The 20,309-nt window shown below is 38.1% G+C and overlaps 1 protein-coding gene across 3 annotated transcripts in view; it reads right to left on the bottom strand.

The window, feature by feature from the left end:
- Positions 1 to 303: 303 nt before the first annotated feature.
- Positions 304 to 20,309, bottom strand: part of TWSG1 (twisted gastrulation BMP signaling modulator 1) — a 33,893-nt gene continuing 13,887 nt past the window's right edge. For 2 of the 3 annotated variants that reach the window (XM_082355073.1, XM_082355074.1), the window contains exons 3-5: positions 14,627 to 14,726; positions 5,811 to 6,077; positions 1,294 to 4,331 (exon numbers count right to left, since the gene is read on the bottom strand). In XM_082355073.1, coding sequence (XP_082211199.1) covers positions 4,150 to 4,331; positions 5,811 to 6,077; positions 14,627 to 14,726 — 549 coding nt within the window. In that variant the 3' untranslated portion in view covers positions 1,294 to 4,149. Of the gene's footprint in view, positions 470 to 990; positions 1,231 to 1,293; positions 4,332 to 5,810; positions 6,078 to 14,626; positions 14,727 to 20,309 lie in introns of those variants that run through there. The other variant, XR_014234352.1, reaches the window with a different exon arrangement.

Below are 20,309 nucleotides of genomic sequence, written 5' to 3'. Positions count from 1 at the left end.
GTGCTCACTCTCTCCCCTTCCCCCAGCAGAATCCCGGGAGCAGGTGAGGCTTCTGGAAAACAAAAGCAGGTTGTCTGCGTGCCTACCTCCTACTGGGCACCTCAACCCTCTGAGGCAAAGGAGCACAGAGGCCTTGCTATCCGCCTGGGGCAGGACCTGGGGTCGGGCGGGTAATGACCACACACGTGGTCTAGGAGGCTCACCCCGACTTCAGTGTGAAGCAGTAAGTGGAGAGGGCAGGAAATATAATCCTTTCTGCTGTAAAGATACTGCAGTGGTGACTGTGTCTAACTTTCGTGCTACCTTCAGTCAAATGAGGGCATTTCTGCACTTTTCCAGCTTCCTTCTGCGAGTCACAGCACGCCCGTGGGAGGGCAGAGGTCTCTTCTGTCTTTGCTTCTGCACTGAGGGTTCTCATCTCACAAGCCAGACCTTGCAGCTGTTGCTGCCTCCATCCTTCCAGCACAGACTTCAAAATAAAAAGATGTAAAATGAATTTATTTTCTGTTGGTTAGGAAAAATCTCTAAGGGCTCAAAGCCGTAACTCCTAAGCCACAGGCTGCGGGCGTGCCCACCGGCTCCATGGACTAAAACGCCGGGGGTGGAGCTGACGGGCATGGGCACCAGCCTGCCCGCGGTCTGGCCCCTGCTGACTCCTCAAGCTCAGAGACACCCTCCACCCCCAACTCTGACCCTCTCTCCCCTCGGCTCCACACGACTGCCTGCCATTCGGAAAGAACATCTTTCCGAATCAAATGAACTATCGTTCTTGAAACTAATCTACCCCTCAGGTCCATCATCCCTGAAGTCACTCAGGCGGGTAACCTGTCCCCTCGAATTTTCCCCTCTCCAGATTCCCCCTCCACTAGGCTGTCAAAACGTGATTCTGTGAAATAACACTGATTTCACAAGTGTACAGCTGAGGGCTCTCAATTCCAGTAACACTGCCCTTTGAGAGTCAGTGCGGAAGGGCCAGGAGTCTCTTCCCACCTTGTTCTCTCAGTGACTCCTTCCACCACCAGGAAGTTCTCGTGAGGCTGGCTGGCATCACAAGGCCCACAGAGCAAGCAAGGAGAAGGTACGTATTTCATTTCAAAGGTTTCCCCATATTGGAATAAAGCCCATGAAAAAGCAGAGAGCAAACTGTGAAAGATTCTTTGTTTCAGCAGACTCTGTGGGGACGTCCAGAGAGGAGGCGTGCCTCGGCTGATCCCTTGAACAATCACCTCACTAGGCAGAAACAGCAAACTTATTTTGGTTTGTTATGCTGAAGCTAACAAAAACATGGCACACTCATTTTAATTTTTTATTAAAATACTTTTTTGTTTATAGGAACAACCAAAGAAAAAAACACATAATTTTATATGTTATAGATCATGTAAAATACAATAAAGTCTTGGGAATGCAGAATAGATTAAAAAATCTTCAACGAAGATTTCATTAAAAACAAACTTTAAATATGTGGCTTATTTATATTTACCTCATTTTTCAGAAGTCTTAGTTTCTTTTCTCCGTTTTGATGTTATTCTGATTTATAAATAGTTATTCAAATATTCTAACATTTTATCAATTTTGTTTTCTGAAACTTTAGAAATCGTATTTCTAAATGAAGGCCTCTCTTTTATAGCATCTCTGTAAACAAAGACATTGCATTTGAATTATCATTTGATTTGGTGCCACTGTTATGAGTACAGTTTCAGTAATAATTAGATGTTATGGGGGAGACAGGAAAACCAACAAGCAAGGACATGTCTTACTAGAGGAAAGAACCTTTTGTATATGGCTTTTATAATACCTACAGATTTAAGATTTAATGTTTTGGATCCAGTTATAAACAAAGGTAACCTAACTTTTGATTAATTTTTTTTTTTTTTTAATCAGAGCTTCAGTATAGAAGTGAACTGTGCTTGGAATGGTAATAGAAGGTCTAAATTTTAGTGGGCCTATCAGTTTCCCAAATGTTATACTTTTCTTTCTTTTTTTTTTTTTTTTTATTCAAAACCTGAAGTACATTATAGAATTGGAAATGGAATCGTTTAGGTGAACACTTTCTTTTAACCCCTTCATAAGCCAAAAAGTTAAGTAAAATTTGAATATACAACTTACCATTATATTTAGGGATAATTTCTATTTGGAGAAATAGAGGAAAGAAAAATCAGTTAAAACATAACATGGTTCAAGAAATTATTCTCCCAATGAGAGATATTACATTTTAAAATTTAATAATGAACACCTAAAAAGGAAGATAAATGCAGTTTAAAAAAGTCTGTTGACATATTTATGGAAACATTAAGTATGTTGTCAATAAACACAAAAGCATTCCTCTATTCCTAAGTATAAATGACTCTGAAAAACAGCAAAGTTGAAATGAAGCAGCTGGCTGCAGATTTCTCAAAATTTTCTCTTAAATTCAAGAAAACCTTCAGTTTTATAGGTATTAATGAAGAAAGGGAGCTAATGTTTGTTTTCAAGGCACTCGTAAAAAAAGGCATTCTAGGTAAAAGTAAGAAAAGGACATCCCAATGTTTTCCCATCCAAAAAATATATCCATGAGCTAAATTTCAACTTTTTAAAAGGCTAAAGTACCTTGAGTGTTCACTAGAGTTATCTGAAAGAGCAGAAAAGGTATCAAGTCTTTACATTTTACGATAGTTAATCGTAATATTACATATGATCTTGTAACTAACCATTGTCCAGATAATGAATACAAAGAGCATTATCTATTTTTATATACTACAGTATTTAGATATACAAAGAGGTATTCCTAAAAAGTTACTTAGAATTCAAATACGTACTATTTGAGAAATTAATAATTTTGTAAAGCTAAGAGTCTCTGAATATAAATATGTACGTTGCAGGTTCATGCTTGAAGATGGAGATTTTATTACCACGAAGGGCACATACTATTTAAACTTATCTTCATTGAAACATTATATAAAAAGCTGCCCAAATGTTCTGAAGTGTGTTTAGAGTTAATGTCATCTTGAACAGGGAATTTTGCGGGGGTGGGCGGCAGTTCACAGTCTTAACCTCCTACTGTGTGATAACCCTTGTTTGACAAGAACACCTGATCCATATACAAACCTAAAGGAAAGATTACAGAATAACAACATAATGAATGTAAGTAGTTTTAAGTTTGCTTCCATTAGAATACCGGGCATTTTCAACCCTCCCCGTTCATATCTGGAATTCTCTGCTTTATCCTCTCCAACCACCCGTCCACTGGAGAACGTGGCGCTAGGGCTGAGCAGGCCCATCCTCACTGTCCAGCTAGCAGAGCCCTGCCATTTCCATAAAATTTCCCTGGAGGCCGGTTGGCAGTGGTTTCCCATTCCTGGAGCTCTTTAAGCTGGTACCTTAAGTCAGAGGAAAGCTCTCCCTTCCTATTTACCCTAGCAGTGTATTTCACAAAGCCTCATAGGTGTGCCCTGCAATTCTTGGTAAAGATGCTTCATCATTACCTACAGCAGTACTTTGGGCTGGGGATGGAGGAGGAGGAGAAACTTCCCCTACAGCTTTGTCGGTATGTGTAGCGCAGGGTGGATTCGGCTATGGAAGAGGTTTAAAGTGTAAAAACAGTAAGCGTTTACCTTCTAAAACCAACATAAAGAGGTTTGAAATTAAGCTTTTTATGGTGATTTTTTGGTGAGAACACAGGGTAATATATTTGAATATCTACACTACTTATAGAACAGGTAAATAATACCAGGCACAGTGAAAAATGGCAAACAACTCTAAAAACTCAGTGTCCTAGGAGTAGTACAATGAAGAAATCATAACTTATGTTAACATGCTGTAAACCTTCGACACAAAAGGCTTCTGGAATGTGACAAAAAAATGACACCAGGCTTTGTGTTAGAAACCTCTCCTCTCTCAAGGTGTTCTCTATGCACTTGCTTCTCACGTGATCAAAGCTGTACATGTGTTTAGAAGAAAGGGCTTATCGCTAGCAGCGGGCAGTAAGATCAATAAGAGCAGTTATAATCATAATTTAACACAATCCCGGATTTGTCATACTTCAGAAGTAACTCAACCCAAACTCTTCACATCTTCCTAACCTGCTGGCATTCAGATGCAACCAGTAGACATCACTGAATAGCTTTTCATACCCTTGACTAAATTGCTTTGGTGTGCATACCATTTCCTTCTTTAAAACATGCAGTTCATACATTTGACAGTTTTACTACCATAGTCGATACACTCTGGACCAATGCACTCACAGCAGGCGTTATGGAACCAGCGATATTTGGATGCCCCCATGGACTCGCAGGATATTTTACACTGATGTATGGACATGCAGTCATCAAAATAAACCACAGTACACATGTGTTCTGAAAAATAAAAGATTAAGATTTTAGCACAATAAATAGGAAAAGCAGGAAAGGCTTTAACACTTAGCTGAATATTATTAACAGTTATTTATCTTAGCTCTCTTGCTGCTAGTCTGCCCAGGACAACAGGTGAGGTGTGGGAAAAAAGATCACATCTGTTAATCACATTGAGAAGGGAGTTTCCTACTCCAGCTCAGACACAAAGGGCTTCCTTCACCACTTCCTCAGATTTCAGACTTTGATCTGGGCATTTCTGATAAGATTTCCATAAGGAGAGAATTCTTCAGCTAAAACAAGTTTGAAAAACACTGTTCTAAATTTATACTGAGAATTTACAATAAAGTAATTCAAATGATGTAATGTGATTAGCAATGTGGCACAATTCAGCATGAGCTATTAGAAATTATCCTGGGTGGTGTTCCCAGGAATTAGCTTCCTGCTTATTGGTTCATGAATTTGAATAACCTTTGAGAAAAATTTATGAATTATTTAATATCTAGCATGTTGATTATTTACATTTTAATAATGGGAAAGTGGTAGCAAACACATTTCGGTACATTTCTGATGTTTCCCAAGATTTATAATTTGTCTTATAAAGTACTTTAACCTGAGAGGAAATAAGGATTCTTACTCTTCATTAACAAAAGCTGTTTTGCTTTTACTATTGATGGCCAAAGTTCATACGACTTTATAGACAGGGTTGTAATGGAGGGCACAACAAAAAAGCCAAATAAAAAAGCACAAATTATACTGTTTATATATAACTCATCTCATATTTTAAGAAATAACTGCAATATTCAAAATTGTCTTATTCTGCCACAGTGAAATTGTGTGGAGCCTTTAATTTGAAAACATCACAGACTTTATGAAAATTACATGTCTTTTTTACATTCCAAAGTTAAGGTATGACCTGTGCTCACTAATAAATGTTCTTTAACATGCTTCTCCAAGTTGTACACGTCACTCTCTCATTCAGTTTCCCTTCTGACCAACAGCACTCATTTGCAGAGCACTGCCTGGGGTAAGGCTACACCTGGAAATGAGGTGAATGTAATACCAACTTGCTCATTAACATATTCAGCTGATGACCTGGCATCATTCGTGGCACTAATGCTATTATAGAAATCTTACCTTCTAGGACACTCTGGATGTTACCTGACGATGAACAATTCTGCATAAGGTAAGCAGCCTTGTTGCTATCTCATGAAAAGAACAATGAAAGCATAATGCAAATAAATATCAAAATTAGACCCTGGTTATCTATTTTCCAACAGAACTTCTATCGCCGAAAGTCTGAAGGGGTTTTGAGAACAACTCCTTGTTTACTCAGGGATTGGGGTTATTAAAGTCCAGAACTTACGTAAGACTATACACACGCAAAACCAAAAAGCTACTCTAAAAGATAATGTTAATATAGGCTTCACAGACCACACAGAAAGTGAGGGGGGCAAGAGAGAAAAAACCAACTTTGGCAGTTACCTTTGTCACTGGAATAAGGTGCATGAACATTATTGCTGGGAACAGACACATTTTGGTGGTGTGGCTGGTTCACGGTTTCTAAAAATGAAACAAGATTCTCATGATGTGAAAGTTCTTCTGCAACAGGGAAGGAAACAATGTTCCAGTTCAACTGAGTGTCTCCTTCTGTGAGTGCCCGGAAGAGAGAAGGGATGGGTTCATGAAGCTCCTCCACTGTGCTCTTTGAAGTTGGAGGCGTGTCACTGTAGTTGCGAGGATTACACATACCTGGGGGGTGGGGGTGGCGAGGAAGGCAAAGAGAATAAAATTTCTTTTTCTCACTGATTGAAATGTCATGAGATATTCTTAGGTACTGCCTTGCAATCCAAGCTCCAACATATTAAAATCAGGTGTCTTCTAACACTGTACATAGATACCTTCCTAGGTTTTTTGCTGAGAGGGCCTAGAGGCAATGACACCCTAGTAGCACTGAGCACACCAAGTGCCCAGATCTTGTTTTCTAAATACCTGTCTTTGGCTAAGAGGAACAGAGCTCCTTGGGGGAAAGACTGACCCCAGGGCTGGGTTAGGGAACGTCTGAAATGACCCTGGAACACCTTTCTGAACCAGAAAGTAAGGAAGTGATCAATGAATGATGGAACATGTCAAAACAACACAGGAGGCAACCTGAAGGGGCTCCCACTGGCCAAACTGACAATTTTAACATTAAAATAAATAGTGATAGTAATGGATTACCACCCTATGAATAAAATAGGTATTGATGAGTCCTTATATTATAAATAAAAGAATAAAAAAATGGAGGAGAAGGGAAAGCTCTTCCTTTTAGCAGAGTGCCAAAGGATAAATGTAGACGAAATGAAGGAAAGAGTAAAGCACCATTTGGCAATCATCATAGAGGTGTTTGATCAGATGGGAGTCGTCACTGGATGCTAAGGCTGGTGGGTAGAGGTTGGATGAGGAACATACTGATGTACTCTTGGAAAACTCTACAAAATACTGATCAATTACAAAGGGGTTAACGGCGACTTTAATATGGAAAAATCTGGCAGACACCAATGTGCCCAGGAGATCAAGGTTGCTTAATAGTGATGGGACATCATGTGTAAAGCTTGCTTTCTAAAGTTTCAAAAAAAGAGTCTCATGGGAGTGTGTGCCCATGAGTGTGCAAGTGTGTGTCTGTGTTGGGCGGGTGGGGGGGAGGGAGAGGGCGAGAGCCAGAGGTACCAAGCAACGGAGCAAATGCAATAAAATGTTAATAACTGGGGAGTCTTTTTACCCTTCTGGCAAATTTTCTCTACATTTGAAGTTGTTTCAAAATGAATTATTTTAAAAAATTATTTTTAAAAGAGAAAATAGCAGAAGAGAATTAGTCACTATAGAAAACTTTTCAAGGAGTTTTTCTATAAAGGAGAGAGCTGTGGAAATGTTTAATGAGCCCCAGTCTTCGAGCTGTCCCGGTTGACATTGTGTGGAGCAGAAAGGAGGTACCCCAAAGAACCTCACCCAAAATGCAGGTTTGTGAGCTAACTAAATGATTACTACTGTTTTAAACCACTATGTTTTGGGGTAGGTTGCTTACTAGCAATAATAACTGAAACAGAACCCTCTGGATTTCCTTTTGTGAACATTTCACTTTTAAAAGCTAAATTATGTTTCATTTTTGTTTAGCAACTATTAGGTCTAATATGAAGTTTTTCTTTTTCCTCAGATTAAAAGTTTGAAAAGTTATACCAAATTTATAAATTCCTGTACTTTATAAATTTAGGGAAAAGGAAAAACTATCTCATGTGTGTTCCACATTTTGTTAGTTTAAGGAACAAGGCAAGAGCTGAGGATAACAAGGTTGTGCATACCATTTGTAATATCTTTCAATATACCTGAACTTTTATGATTTAGATTTTGTGAGAGAATCATGGATTCAATGGTCAAATCAGACTCCTTTATTCATAAAAGGAAAAAGGCCGAGATAAGTTAAATAATTTGTCCAATGTTATACAATCTAGGATTAGAGACAAGATTATGATTCAGCCTGATTTTGTGTCCACTGCTCTAATAATCACATTCTAGAAATAATCTTTAAGTGCCACTGAAAAGCAAATAATACTTAGAATACTTATTTTATGCAAACATACATAATATATTCTTCTGCCAGACTCTATAATGAATAAAAACTCGTAATTAGAGAGGAAAGGGTGAAGAACTGAGTCCAACTGTTAGAAGAGCTAAACTCAACATCTACTGAGGCTTTGAAAAAACTTCAGTGCTCATGTCCAGGGATTCCATTACATTAAAAAAAAAAAAAAAAAAAGAAAAAAACTTTTTTGGAGTTTTGTGCATTTAACAAACTTAGGCCAAAAGCATTTTTCATTTAAATCTCAATACACTGCATTAAAACCAGGAAGCATGAAGTAAACAGTTCCTAGGTAATATGTTTCCATGGCATCATCATAAAATTTTTATCTATCTTCTCTTTTTAATCAGGCTCTTGTCCAGAGGTCATCACTAGAGGTTCTCCTAGGCAAGCGGATTCTGCTTCTATTTCCACACTAAAGCACTCTTCAGATTCTGCATTCTTTCAAGCGTGGTGAACCACGGAATTTGCTCTTGGAATGAAGTGTGGGAGTTATCCTGCTCAGGAAAAGTAACCTTTTCAATTTTGTGGAAATTCTTTAGTTGTCCATTTTCACTATGTAAAATGGATCACTTTCTGGTTGTAGTTACTAACCACCCATAATTTAAACCAGTTAGTAAAACCTTTCTGGGAAGCATCTCACCACTACCCCGAAGTTTATCATCGTTGTTAGGGAGCTTTTGTTTAGTTGACTATAAAGTTTATTTTGGGAGCTCTCATTTCTCTTCATGATCATTTTCTTGAGAAAGTTTGTTCCTTTGTGACATTGTTTCACTACCAAAATTTACATAATAATTATACTAAAATTTTTCAAGAAATTGGCTCTGCACATGACAGCCTGGGAGGCCAAAAACCAGGAAACAAATGGCAACAACTGAAAAGGCAAGCATCTCAAATCCTTCAAGTGCCCAGAATCCCGATGCGACTTCTTTCAGTGAGCCAGAATTCATGACTATCGTGTTCTTGGTCTACAACAACTAAATACGAAGGGGTTTTAAAATCTGTGCTTAATTCTTTTATAAATCTGACCTGTTTCATCATACACTTGAAAACTAAGGATATGTCAAGTTAGAGTTTACTCAATGAAACCACATTTTAAGGGTAGAAATTAAGACTAAGGGGAGGGCTTCCCTGGTGGTGCAGTGGTTGAGAATCCGCCTGCCAATGCAGGGGACACGGGTTCGAGCGCTGGTCTGGGAGGATCCCACATGCTGCGGAGCAGCTGGGCCCATGAGCCACGGCTACTGAGCCTGCGCGCCTGGAGCCTATGCTCCGCAACAAGAGAGGCCGCGAGAGTGAGAGGCCCGCGCACTGCGATGAAGAGTGGCCCCCGCCTGCCACAACTAGAGAAAGCCCACGCACAGAAACGAAGACCCAACACAGCCAAAAATAAATAAATTAATTAATTAATTTAAAAAAACAAACACAAGTATCCCTTGAGCCGAAAATTAAAAAAAAAAAGACTAAGGGGAAAAAGAGTTACTCCTTTCTTTTAGTGTGCTGGTTAGACAGCAACAACAGAGTCCAGAGGAGCTTACAATGAAAAGAGCATTCCTTTCCCCTCCTCCCACCCCCATCCCACTCCTCCCACCCGCAATTGCACTCCCCATACACAGCTACTTTTGAAGTCTGTTCTAAGTTTCTCTGGTGGTTACTGCTACAAGAATTTAAGTAAAAATGATTAATTTATAAGTAGCAGTAAAAACAACCTTAGACATTGCCTATTAATCTTCTTACATGAAAAATGAAGATTAAGTTCATTTATACTAACCCCATCTCTCTCCCATATTTCTAATAATTATATTATTCTAATACTATAATTTGTTTTTTCTGTAATCTTAAATACACTTAAACTTCTCACTTTTATTCCACATTGCTTAATTCCCTCATTTGCAGATAAGGATACTGTTGCCATTTCCACTTTCCCTACCCAATTTCTCCTGTGACATCAACAAATTTTATAACTATTACACATTCTCTTGCCTATGCATAATGAAATCTTCTTGTCTTATTAAACACTGATTCTGAACGTTGAAAACCAGCAAACAGCAGCTACCTTCACATGACCCCATGAACAATGCTGACTGCAGAACAGATACTGTGATAGAATTTCCTTGTCCAATGTCACACTACCAAAGGAAAATATTTCTAATTTCAAGATGAAATGAACTTTTCTTTGAACTCCATACAATATTGAAAACCGTGCTACCTTTCATATAGCATTACCTATGAGGTCTTCTTGGCAAAAAATGATTAAACCTGAATCTAACCAAACTTTCATAATTAGCTCCAAATTACTGGAAATATGGAGAAAGGAACAAGTTAAATGGTATCTCAAGGAAGCAGTCAAATCCTGAATGTGGGATATTCTACAGGAAAACTGATACTGTTTCTTCAGTATGTCAAATGGCATGAGAAAAAAAAGAGGGGGCCAGTCTGGATTAAAGGAGGACTCAGACGCAGCAACCAGATATAACACAAGGACCTTGTCTGGATCCACTTGAACAAATCAATTATACACACACTTTTGAGAAATCAGAAGAAACGTGATCATGAACTGAATTTTAGATTAAACAAAGAAATTATTGTTAATTTTGTTAGGTGTCATAAGGCATTATGATTAAAAAGGCAAGTGTCTGTATTCAGAGATTGATATTGAAAAATGCAGGAGTAAAAATTATTTACTGTTTCTAACTTGCTTTTTTTTTAAAATTAATTTTTATTGGAGTATGGTTGTTTTACAATGTTGTGTTAGCCTCCACTGCACAACAAAATGAATCAGCCATACACATACGGATATCCCCTTCCTTTTGGACTCTCCTCCCATTTAGGTTACCACAATGTTACCTGCTTTTTAAACACGTTCACACAAAGAAAGAGAAAGGAATGAAAAAGGATAGATGAAACAAAGATGGCATATTCTTGACAACTGCTGAAGTAGGTGACAGGTATATAGGAATCATCATGCTATTCTCTCCACTTCTGTGTATGTGTGAAAATTTTCATAATAGAAAACGAACTGCTATATTTAATTCCTTTATGGACTAATATTTTCTTTTGAACTTTTGTTTTTTCTTGGAATTTCTATGCTTGGAATTTTCTTTTCTTGAGGACCATACATAAACTTTCAGCATATCTTAAAAAGTCATTCTGCTTCTCAAGTACATGCTTGATATCCTATGGAACTCAGTTTCTTCTCAGAGATAAGCCCCTCAGAACCCTCACTTCTTGCTTTGGTCAGGCTAGTTGTCTCCTAGGTCTCTGAATCGTTGATGCTTTAAATCTCCTGTATAATACAGAAAAAGCCTTTCTGGTGGGAGAGAGCCTGCCCCTCCTGGGGTAGGCAATTCTTGGATCCAGCAAACTAACCAATGCAGAGCCAGACCTCCTCTCTCTGGCCAGTACACCCCAGGAGGCAATATATTCCTCTGCCTTCACCATCCTGCAGCCATGTACCAGACAACTAGGGACCACCCCTACAGCTTAAGAGTCCACTAAAATTATTCAGACTAGCCACTTCTACACTGCTTGCTCTGCCCCACCCTGCCTTTCCTGCAGAAATCCCAAACGAAGACTGCCAGCACTTTCCTCCGCTCCTATCTTTCCCACTTGACCAAAACCTGGTGCTTCCCCTGTGGCCCTGCGTGGCACGCAGTGACCCCTCCCTGAGACCTGGGAGCATGATGAAAGCAGTCTCCTCAGCTTCTCCTGTGTCTCCTCTATGGCTGCACCTGACTGACCATCTTATGAAAGAACAGTTATCATCCTACAACCATCCTTAACTCCTGGTTAAAGCTATTGTTTCCTTCAACCCATGTTTTTCTCTTTCTTGGTCTTCTGCCCTATCTTGTTTGATTGCTCCCCTATTACATCTTTAAAATGTGCCTCTCACACGTCATATTTTAAAAGTGCAATAGAGGATCGTTTGGTTTGAATTGGATGTCGGATATGAGGAAAGAGGGGAATTAAGCACTGACCTATGGGTTGGGTAACTGACAGTGGGGTGGATTTAAAAAACCATCATCACTAAGGAGGCCTAGGAACAAAAAGCCAGGGTAGATCTTCAATGCGCACACTGGAACTGTCGAAAGGGGCAGTGGGTCTAGTGGTGGAAGTGAGACGTTGATTCAGGTACTGAAGCTATTAATAAATGAGGGGGAAGTGACTGAGGATACAAAGATAACAGGCAAAAGGACGGATAAGAGATGGAAAAATCCAATAAAATGTGTTTTAAAGGAGTTGGAGTTTCTGAAGGAGAGTGGAAGAAGTTCAAAATCCATCAAAATACAGTGTTCCCAAGTCCAGTCAAAATCTGCTGGAGGCTTGGTCTAGGGTGATACCAGTGGAGATGAAGAGATGTGCCTCACTGGTGGGAATGCAAACGATAAACCCCTTTGGAAGGAGAATTTGACAACATTTAGCAATATTAAACAGAACTGACTATCTATACGAGGTTATTCATCATACTATTATTTGTAATGGTAAAAGACTGGAAGCAACTACATGTCCACCTAGGGATGAATGAGTATATGAAATGTTACTGCCAACAACAGGACTCTAGGTAGCTACCAAAAAATGATGTTAATGTGGAAGAAATTCCAGAACATTCAATTAAGAAAAAAGAAAAAACAAGAAGCATTAATGTTTTATGAAACAAATGAATGTTTTGTACAACAAATATAAATGTATATGATGTATATTTATAAGATGAGCCTGGGACAGCCTGTCTGAAACCAACAAAGATGACAGAAGTCATGTCAAAAGGACTCAAGAGCCAAGTTGAAGAGGCTCCTACTAACCAAAGATGGGACAATTTGAGCAAAAAATAATAATAATGACAACAACTGATTAAAATGCCAAATATATAAAAAAACCATGGGTGGAACCACTGGGTGAAGGACTGGTGGGGACTCACCATGAAGTCATCAAACCTTCGCCATCTGAACCCACACACCAATTTTAGCAACACTAAAAGCGGGACGACTAGATATTATTAATGGGGACACTGTACACTGCACCCCACCTCCCAAAACTAAACCTGAGTCCAATCAGCCTTTAGATCTAACTTCCAGTCTACAGGAGATAGAGAGGACAGGGTAACAAGTTAAATAACCACAGGAAGCAATCAGCCAAATCCAGAAAGTGGCATGTTTTCCATCACAACTCACTAGTTCCTACAAGTCAATGGAATTTTAAAAGGTGATGAGGGGAGGAGGAACAATAAAAGAAATCTAACAATCAAATATACTAAGTGGACTCTGTTGGATCTTGCTTTGACTAAAACAACTATAAACAACCTTTAGACAACTAGGGCAATCTGAGTAGGACCGGGTGTTAGATGCTGAGGAAGTACTGTTAATCATGTTAATCATGTGTTACTGACATTGTGTTATGTAAGGAAATTTACTCTTTTTTTGAGATGAATAACTAAAGTAGTTTGGAGTTGTAGTAAAACTATTTATTTACTTTATAGTCATCCAACCAAAAAAGGCAGGGACAGACACATAGACAGATGATGGTTGGAACAGGTATGGCCTTGATGCTGGGGCGCAGGTACACAGCAGTTCACTGTGCTCTCTATTTTTGTGTACATCTGGAGAAGTAAAAACAAAACAAACACACACATACCCAAAACAAAGCCTGAGGGTAGAGATCCAGGATCTAAAAACCACAGGATTTGAGGAATATGCTGGACAGCAAAGATGAAATGAGGTACGGCTGTTACTCTTAAGAGAAAATCAGAAAAGAGAAACAGATTCTCTTTATAGCACAGAGGATCCTATCTCAGGCAAATGAGGAAGGATTCTGAGAAAAGGGGACAGCTGAACTGCAGTTTTAAAGGATTAAAGAGTTAACTGGTCAGAGAGAGGATGAGCGTTTCTCCCAGCAACAGTCTGCCCACGTAAGTTTTCTTTCCAAAACACAAATGATAGCGTTCTATAAACACACTCTTGCACCTTGCTTTTTTTTTTTACGTAATACATCTTAGAGACTGTTCCTCAGAAAGCCCTTAAAACAGCTTTTGGTTTCTCAAGGATCTTTGTAATGAAGTCGTATATAAATGAAGATAGTCTATTTTTATTATGCTAAGTACCTATTTTTACTTGTGACAATACCACATACTTCTTATAAAAAAATATCAGCAGGGTATTTCCCTGGCAGTCCAGTGGTTAAGACTCCACGCTTCCACTGCAGGGGGCACGGGTTCAATCCCTGGTCGGGGACTAAGATCCCACATGCGCAGACAAAAGAAAAACAAACAAACAAACAACTCTGCTCTCTGCCAAGCCCGACTCCCCCCGGAACCACCCCCTCCCTGACCCCTCTCATTAAAAAAAATAAATTAATTAATCTAATTTAATTTGCATGGCTTTTAAAAACATATATATATCAACAGTATAAAAATGAAAAAGTAAAAAAATCCTGTTTGTTCCTCCACTCCTACTTCCCAAGAATAAGAGCTTTTAATTTCCTCCCAGACCTTTTCTATAAAAATACAAATATATATATATGTAAATACTATTAAATACAAGCAAATGCAATAATACATTGTTCTATTCACCTACAGTATCTTATACAAACCTTAGTCTAGGCACAAAAAATCCATTTATATTATTTAAAGTCTCTTAAAGTCAAGGATTCTGTGATATGAAATATTAAGAAACTTTACTGTATGTCAACTTACCAACGCAGTCACAGCACTCATCCCAAAGGGTCCCGAGACACAGCATACACTCCTTGCAGCAGGAACAATTTCCTTCTCCAGGTCGGCACTGGCAGAGCTCCTAGAAATGAGACAGATGTTCACATTTTAAATTCCAAATAACTATATTTAAAATTGTTAATTTTCTGCAGCAAAAAAAACTCCATAATATTTGCATTTATAGTAATTTACTCTTGGCACAATTTTTTTTTTTAATTATTTATTTATTTATGGCTGTGTTGGGTCTTCGTTTCTGTGCGAGGGCTTTCTCTAGTTGCAGCAAGTGGGAGCCACTCTTCATCGCGGTGCGCGGCCTCCCACCATCGCGGCCTCTCTTGTTGCAGAGCACAGGCTCCAGACGCGCAGGCTCAGCAGCTGTGGCTCACGGGCCCAGTTGCTCCGCGGCATGTGGGATCCTCCCAGACCAGGGCTCGAACCCGTGTCCCCTGCATTGGCAGGCGGACTCTCAACCACTGCACCACCAGGGAAGCCCTTGGCACAATTTTTTAATTCAACATCATTAACTATTTGTAGGAACATAAATATCTACAGGGTAGATAGACTTAGAATTAAGTACTACTAGATCTAAGTAGATTTAGATTTTCTTTTGGACACATTCAGAAAACGCATTTTGGATCCTTTTATCTTATTTTGAAACAAAATGAAAACATTTTACTTTATAACCCATAACTTTACCCCCCATACTACCTCAACGAATAATTCAGCATAAGAACAAAACTTACTTTCCAGCTATTAGATTCACTGTCCAAATTAATCTAAATGCATGGCCAGCCGACTTGTAGCGGGAATTGTGGCTTCTCAATATGTAAAGTATGAATAAAAGCATGTTTTAAAAACTATTTTCATTGATCTACAATATATTAAAACAGTGTGCTTGGTGTGGCAGTCTGTTTATAAAGAAAGCAGTGATTCTTCCCCTCCCCATGTCACCCTCTTTGCAGCTCCTCTGATCAAGAGACAGGGTCTATTTCCAGACCTCTTGAATGGAAGTGATCTTGAAACTTGCTCTGACCAACAGAATTTGGTGGAAGTGATTTAGTGTCAGTGCTGAGTCTGGGCCTCAAGAGGTCTGGAGTGTTTCCACTCCTTCTCTTAGAACTTTGCCCAGCTGCCATGTGAAGTCTGGGAGAGGGCCACGTGGACAAGTCCGTCCATCTGAAGCCATCCCAGTTCGGCCAGCCTCCAACCAACCCAGCAGCTGACAACAGACACAAGAATGAGCCCAGAAAACCCACCCAGCTGATAGAGGCCAAATTGCTGACCCACAGAAACAAGAGCAAAACAAACAGTTATTGTTTCAAGTCAGGAAGCTTTGGGATGGTTTGTTACTGCATGAAAACTAATTAACATGGCTTGCTTTGTACATGAAGCTTCAAGGTAATTCCTTTAGCCTTCCCTCTGCCCCTCCCCTGGCCACCAGAGAGTCACTGCTAAACAAACCCAACCTAAAGGGAAATTCTGTGGCCACACGGCTCAGTTGGCTTTCCCTGGTTGATGAGATATTATATATATTTTTAAAAAGTTAAACATGCACATAATATTTATCCCTATTAAATTCATCTTATTATGTTTCTAGACGACTGGAGACAATCAATCATTCTAATATGACAATTTTTTGCAAACTGATATTCTTCTAGTTTCAGTGAGAAATAATTGACATACATCACTGTCTAAGTTTAAGGTGTACAGCATGATGGTTTGATTTACATTTATTGTGAAATGATTACAGTAGGTTTAGTTAACATCCATCATCTCATATAGATAAAATAAAAAGAAAAGAAAAAATATTTCTCCTTGTGATGAGAACCCTTAGGATCTACTCTCTTAACGACGTTCCTATACATCATGTAGTAGTAGTAACTGCAGTCATCATGTGGTACATTACAGCCCTAGTACTTATTTATCTTATAACCGCAAGTTTGTACCTGCTGACCACCTTCCTCCAATTCCCCCTCCCCATGACCTCATTTCTGGTAACCACAAGTATGATTTCCTTTTCCATGAGTTTGTTGGGGCTTTTTTGCTCTTATTTCACTTGGCATAGTTCCTTCAAGGTCCATCCATGTTGTTGCAAATGGTAGGATTTCCTCATTGTTTATGGTTGAAGAGTATTCCATTATATACATATACCACAACTTCTTTTTATTTATTTATTTATAACATCTTTATTGGAGTATAATTGCTTTACAATGGTGTGTTAGTTTCTGCTTTATAACAAAGTGAATCAGTTATACATATACATATGTTCCCATATCTCTTCCCTCCCACAACTTCTTTATCCATTTATCCACCAATGGAAACTTAGGTTGTTTCCATATTTTGGCTATTGTAAGTAATGCTGCTATGAACATGGGGGTGCAGATACCTTTTGGAGTTAGGTTTTTGCTTCCTTTGAATATATCCCCAGAAGTGGAATTGCCAGATCATGTGATGGTTCTATTTTTGATTTTTTGAGGAACCTCCAAAATGTTTTCCACAGTGGCTACACCAATTTACATTCCCACCAACAGTGCACAAGGGTTCCCTTCTCTCCACATCCCTACCCACACTTGCTATCTCTTATCTTTTTAATGATGGCCATCATGGCCATTCCAACAGGTGTGATGTGATAGCACACTGTAGTTTTGATTTGCACTTTCCTGATGATTAACAATACTGAGCATCTTTTCATGTACCTGTTAGCCATTCAAATATCTTCTTTGAAAAAATGTCTATTTAGGTCCTTTGCCCATTTTTAAATTGGATTCTTTTTTTTTTGCTATTGAGTTGTACGAGTTCTTTATATATTTTGGATATTAACCCCTTATCAGATATAGCAACACTGACATTTAATTCCTTTTCTCAAAAAGTCCCCTAGCTATTACACAATTACACAGCACTTTCAAGAATCAACACTTGTTGGGAATTCCCTGGTGGTCCAGTGGTTAGGACACCACACTTCCACTGCAGGGGGCCCAGGTTTGATCACTGGTCTGGGAAATAAAATCCCACAAGTTGTGTGGCATGGCCAAAAAAAAAAAAAAAAAGAATCAACACTTGTGCTATGCTCTAATTCATTAGTTTGATGTCAGTATATAGCTGTGACCTAATATATGTAAATTATAATATTTTAGTACCACGGAATTCTATACTCAGGCCACATGCATGTAATGCACACCTTGAGTAACCTTGCTAGGCCTGATGGAGAGAGAGGGACTAAAAGGGCAGGGCCTTCCTGAGAAGTACAGGTGCTTCATCATAAAACTGGTGATGCCTGATTCACACAAACTCAAACTTACTTGGAAATTTAGAAAAACAGAGCTGCCAAAGCTATATTTTGTGATTTGTTTCTCCATAAAAATCTGTCTGTCATCTTTGGAGTGAGAGAACATTTTCTTAGTACACATTTTTAAAAAAACACCATCAGAGTTAAGGATATTGATACTTTTTGTTCTTAAGTTTTAAAAAGGTTGCAACTTAGCCACCAGAAATAAAGTTTTTTAAAATTTTAATTTACATTATCCATAGAAAATATTCCTTTACTATCTTACTTGTGTATATTTACATTATCTACATAGCTCAGGAGAAACATATTAGGAAAGTAACAAACTTATTCAAAGAATAAGTCTCTCCTTTTTCCTATCACAGCTTTCAAATGGTAGCCTGTTAAATGAATTACTGTATATTATGCTAAATAATTTTAAAATGAATGTCGATTTAATGGACATTAGAGAAATCTGAGTCTTTAAAGCATTCATTCTACCTTTTACTGTCAGGTTTTTGTGAGGTGTTTTAAACTGGAATGAAAGGGTGGACGATAACATCAGATGACTGCTAACTAATGGAAGGTTAAAACTCAGACTATTAAAAGTTACTTGAACTTGCCTTGATTATCTACCCCTTAAGATTAAATGTATGTCACACCCTCTTAATAGATGCCTATCCTGTACTTTTACATGTCAGTGTGATAGAACAATGCACTGAAGTAACATGCTTAATGACTTTTAATTTACTGATAGAATACAAAGTGAGAAGCTCTAGGAAGCCGCAACAAGGGAGAAATGACTGAAACACAGGCTTTATTACTATACCATTAAACAGACAAAAATCCAGGTTAAGACTTCATTGGTAAAAATTACTGCTAAAACTGGCTGAATGCTAACTAATATTTTCTTTCCATCTTACTACAAAATAGAATGAAATATCTGTCTTAATAAAGCCAATTTGATTTCATAAATTATGAAATTTCAGAGAGTAAATAAGCTTCAAAATGTATCAAATAATCTGTATTCTTCAAAACTCATGCGAGCATTCTTTCCAGGAGATTGGAAAATAATGAAAACGAGCTCCTCAAACGAACTTTTTAGCCAGTATTACACATTTAACTTCTCACTTTCCAGGAGAAAAATAATATACAGGCAAAGTTAACATATGGCATTTCGGATCTCAAAAACTTCACTGCAAATCTAGAAAGCAAAAACGAGTGGAAATGATTTGCTTTGTTTCTATGTTCTAAAGTCAAAAAAGGAAAGGAAACAATGAATTTCTATGTGTAAATAATTATGAATAACAAATGTGTAGCTCATCAAGAAATCCATTATTTTCTATTCACTTTATGTGTACTTCAGAATCACACTATTAAATAAGTTTGGTCATAAACACATTTGGAAACATATTTTAATTTTTTTGACAGCTAGCAAACTATGGTTGGGAAGAATGTTTCTAAATATAAAAAAAATTTTTAAGGTGTTTTGAAGTCACGTACTGGAAATACAAAAGAAAAAAAACACACCAAAACATAACTATGAAGAATCAAGGATCACAGAAAAACATAAAAAATTACTCCATTTAAATTAAGTAGAATATTTTCTTCAGGACACTTAAAACCTTTACTTTAGTGTTTTATTTATGAGAACATAAATGAATCTTCTGTAACTAGAAAGGCTTTGCTAAAGAGGTTAGAGTCAAGATAAAAGGAATGCTTTAAATTTTTAAGAGTTTTTTGTTTTTAAATCATAAAAGACTTTGAAAAAAATCTACCAGAGTAGAAGGAAAACACACCCAAGTTCCTCCCACTTCGGTAAATTCCTATGCATTTCTAACAAAATAATGATGGCGCACTCTCCTGATTTAAAAAGTAAGCATTTCCTATTGTATCAATAAAAATCTGTCAACATAACATAACGGCTGCATAATGGAACATATTATGTACCAAAGTTCAGAAGCAGGCCTTAAATACTTCATCTCTTTCACAGCTTGTCCATGTTCTCATTCTGTATCACCGCCTTCAGAAACGTCATTATTATATTCCATGTCACTATTACTTCAAAGTCTTCCGTATTAACTAGAAAGAGGCTTGTGCTGAGATGTGGGATTCCTGTGTGGACTGGCTATTTACGTAATTCACTAACCTCCCTATGACTAACCTTGAGCACTGCTCAGTCGGCTGAACGTGGGATCTCAAGCAAACACAGCGTTCACAGAAGAGAGGTGGATCCAGCGCCTCCACTTATTTCCTGCCACAGTCTCCCCCAAAGTTCCTAAGTGGGTTTTATGTAACATTAACAGGCACTGTGCTCAGTGTTTTATATGTATTATCCTGGAGCTCATAAAGCCTTTATCAAGGTATTATTCATCTTCATTTTCATATAAGGTGATGAATTTG

Source organism: Balaenoptera borealis, assembly GCF_965194805.1.
Source record: "Balaenoptera borealis genome assembly, chromosome: 14".
Lineage (NCBI taxonomy): Eukaryota > Metazoa > Chordata > Mammalia > Artiodactyla > Balaenopteridae > Balaenoptera > Balaenoptera borealis.
The sequence above is the reverse complement of the archived record's forward strand: the minus strand, read 5'-3'. Positions and strand labels throughout refer to the sequence as shown.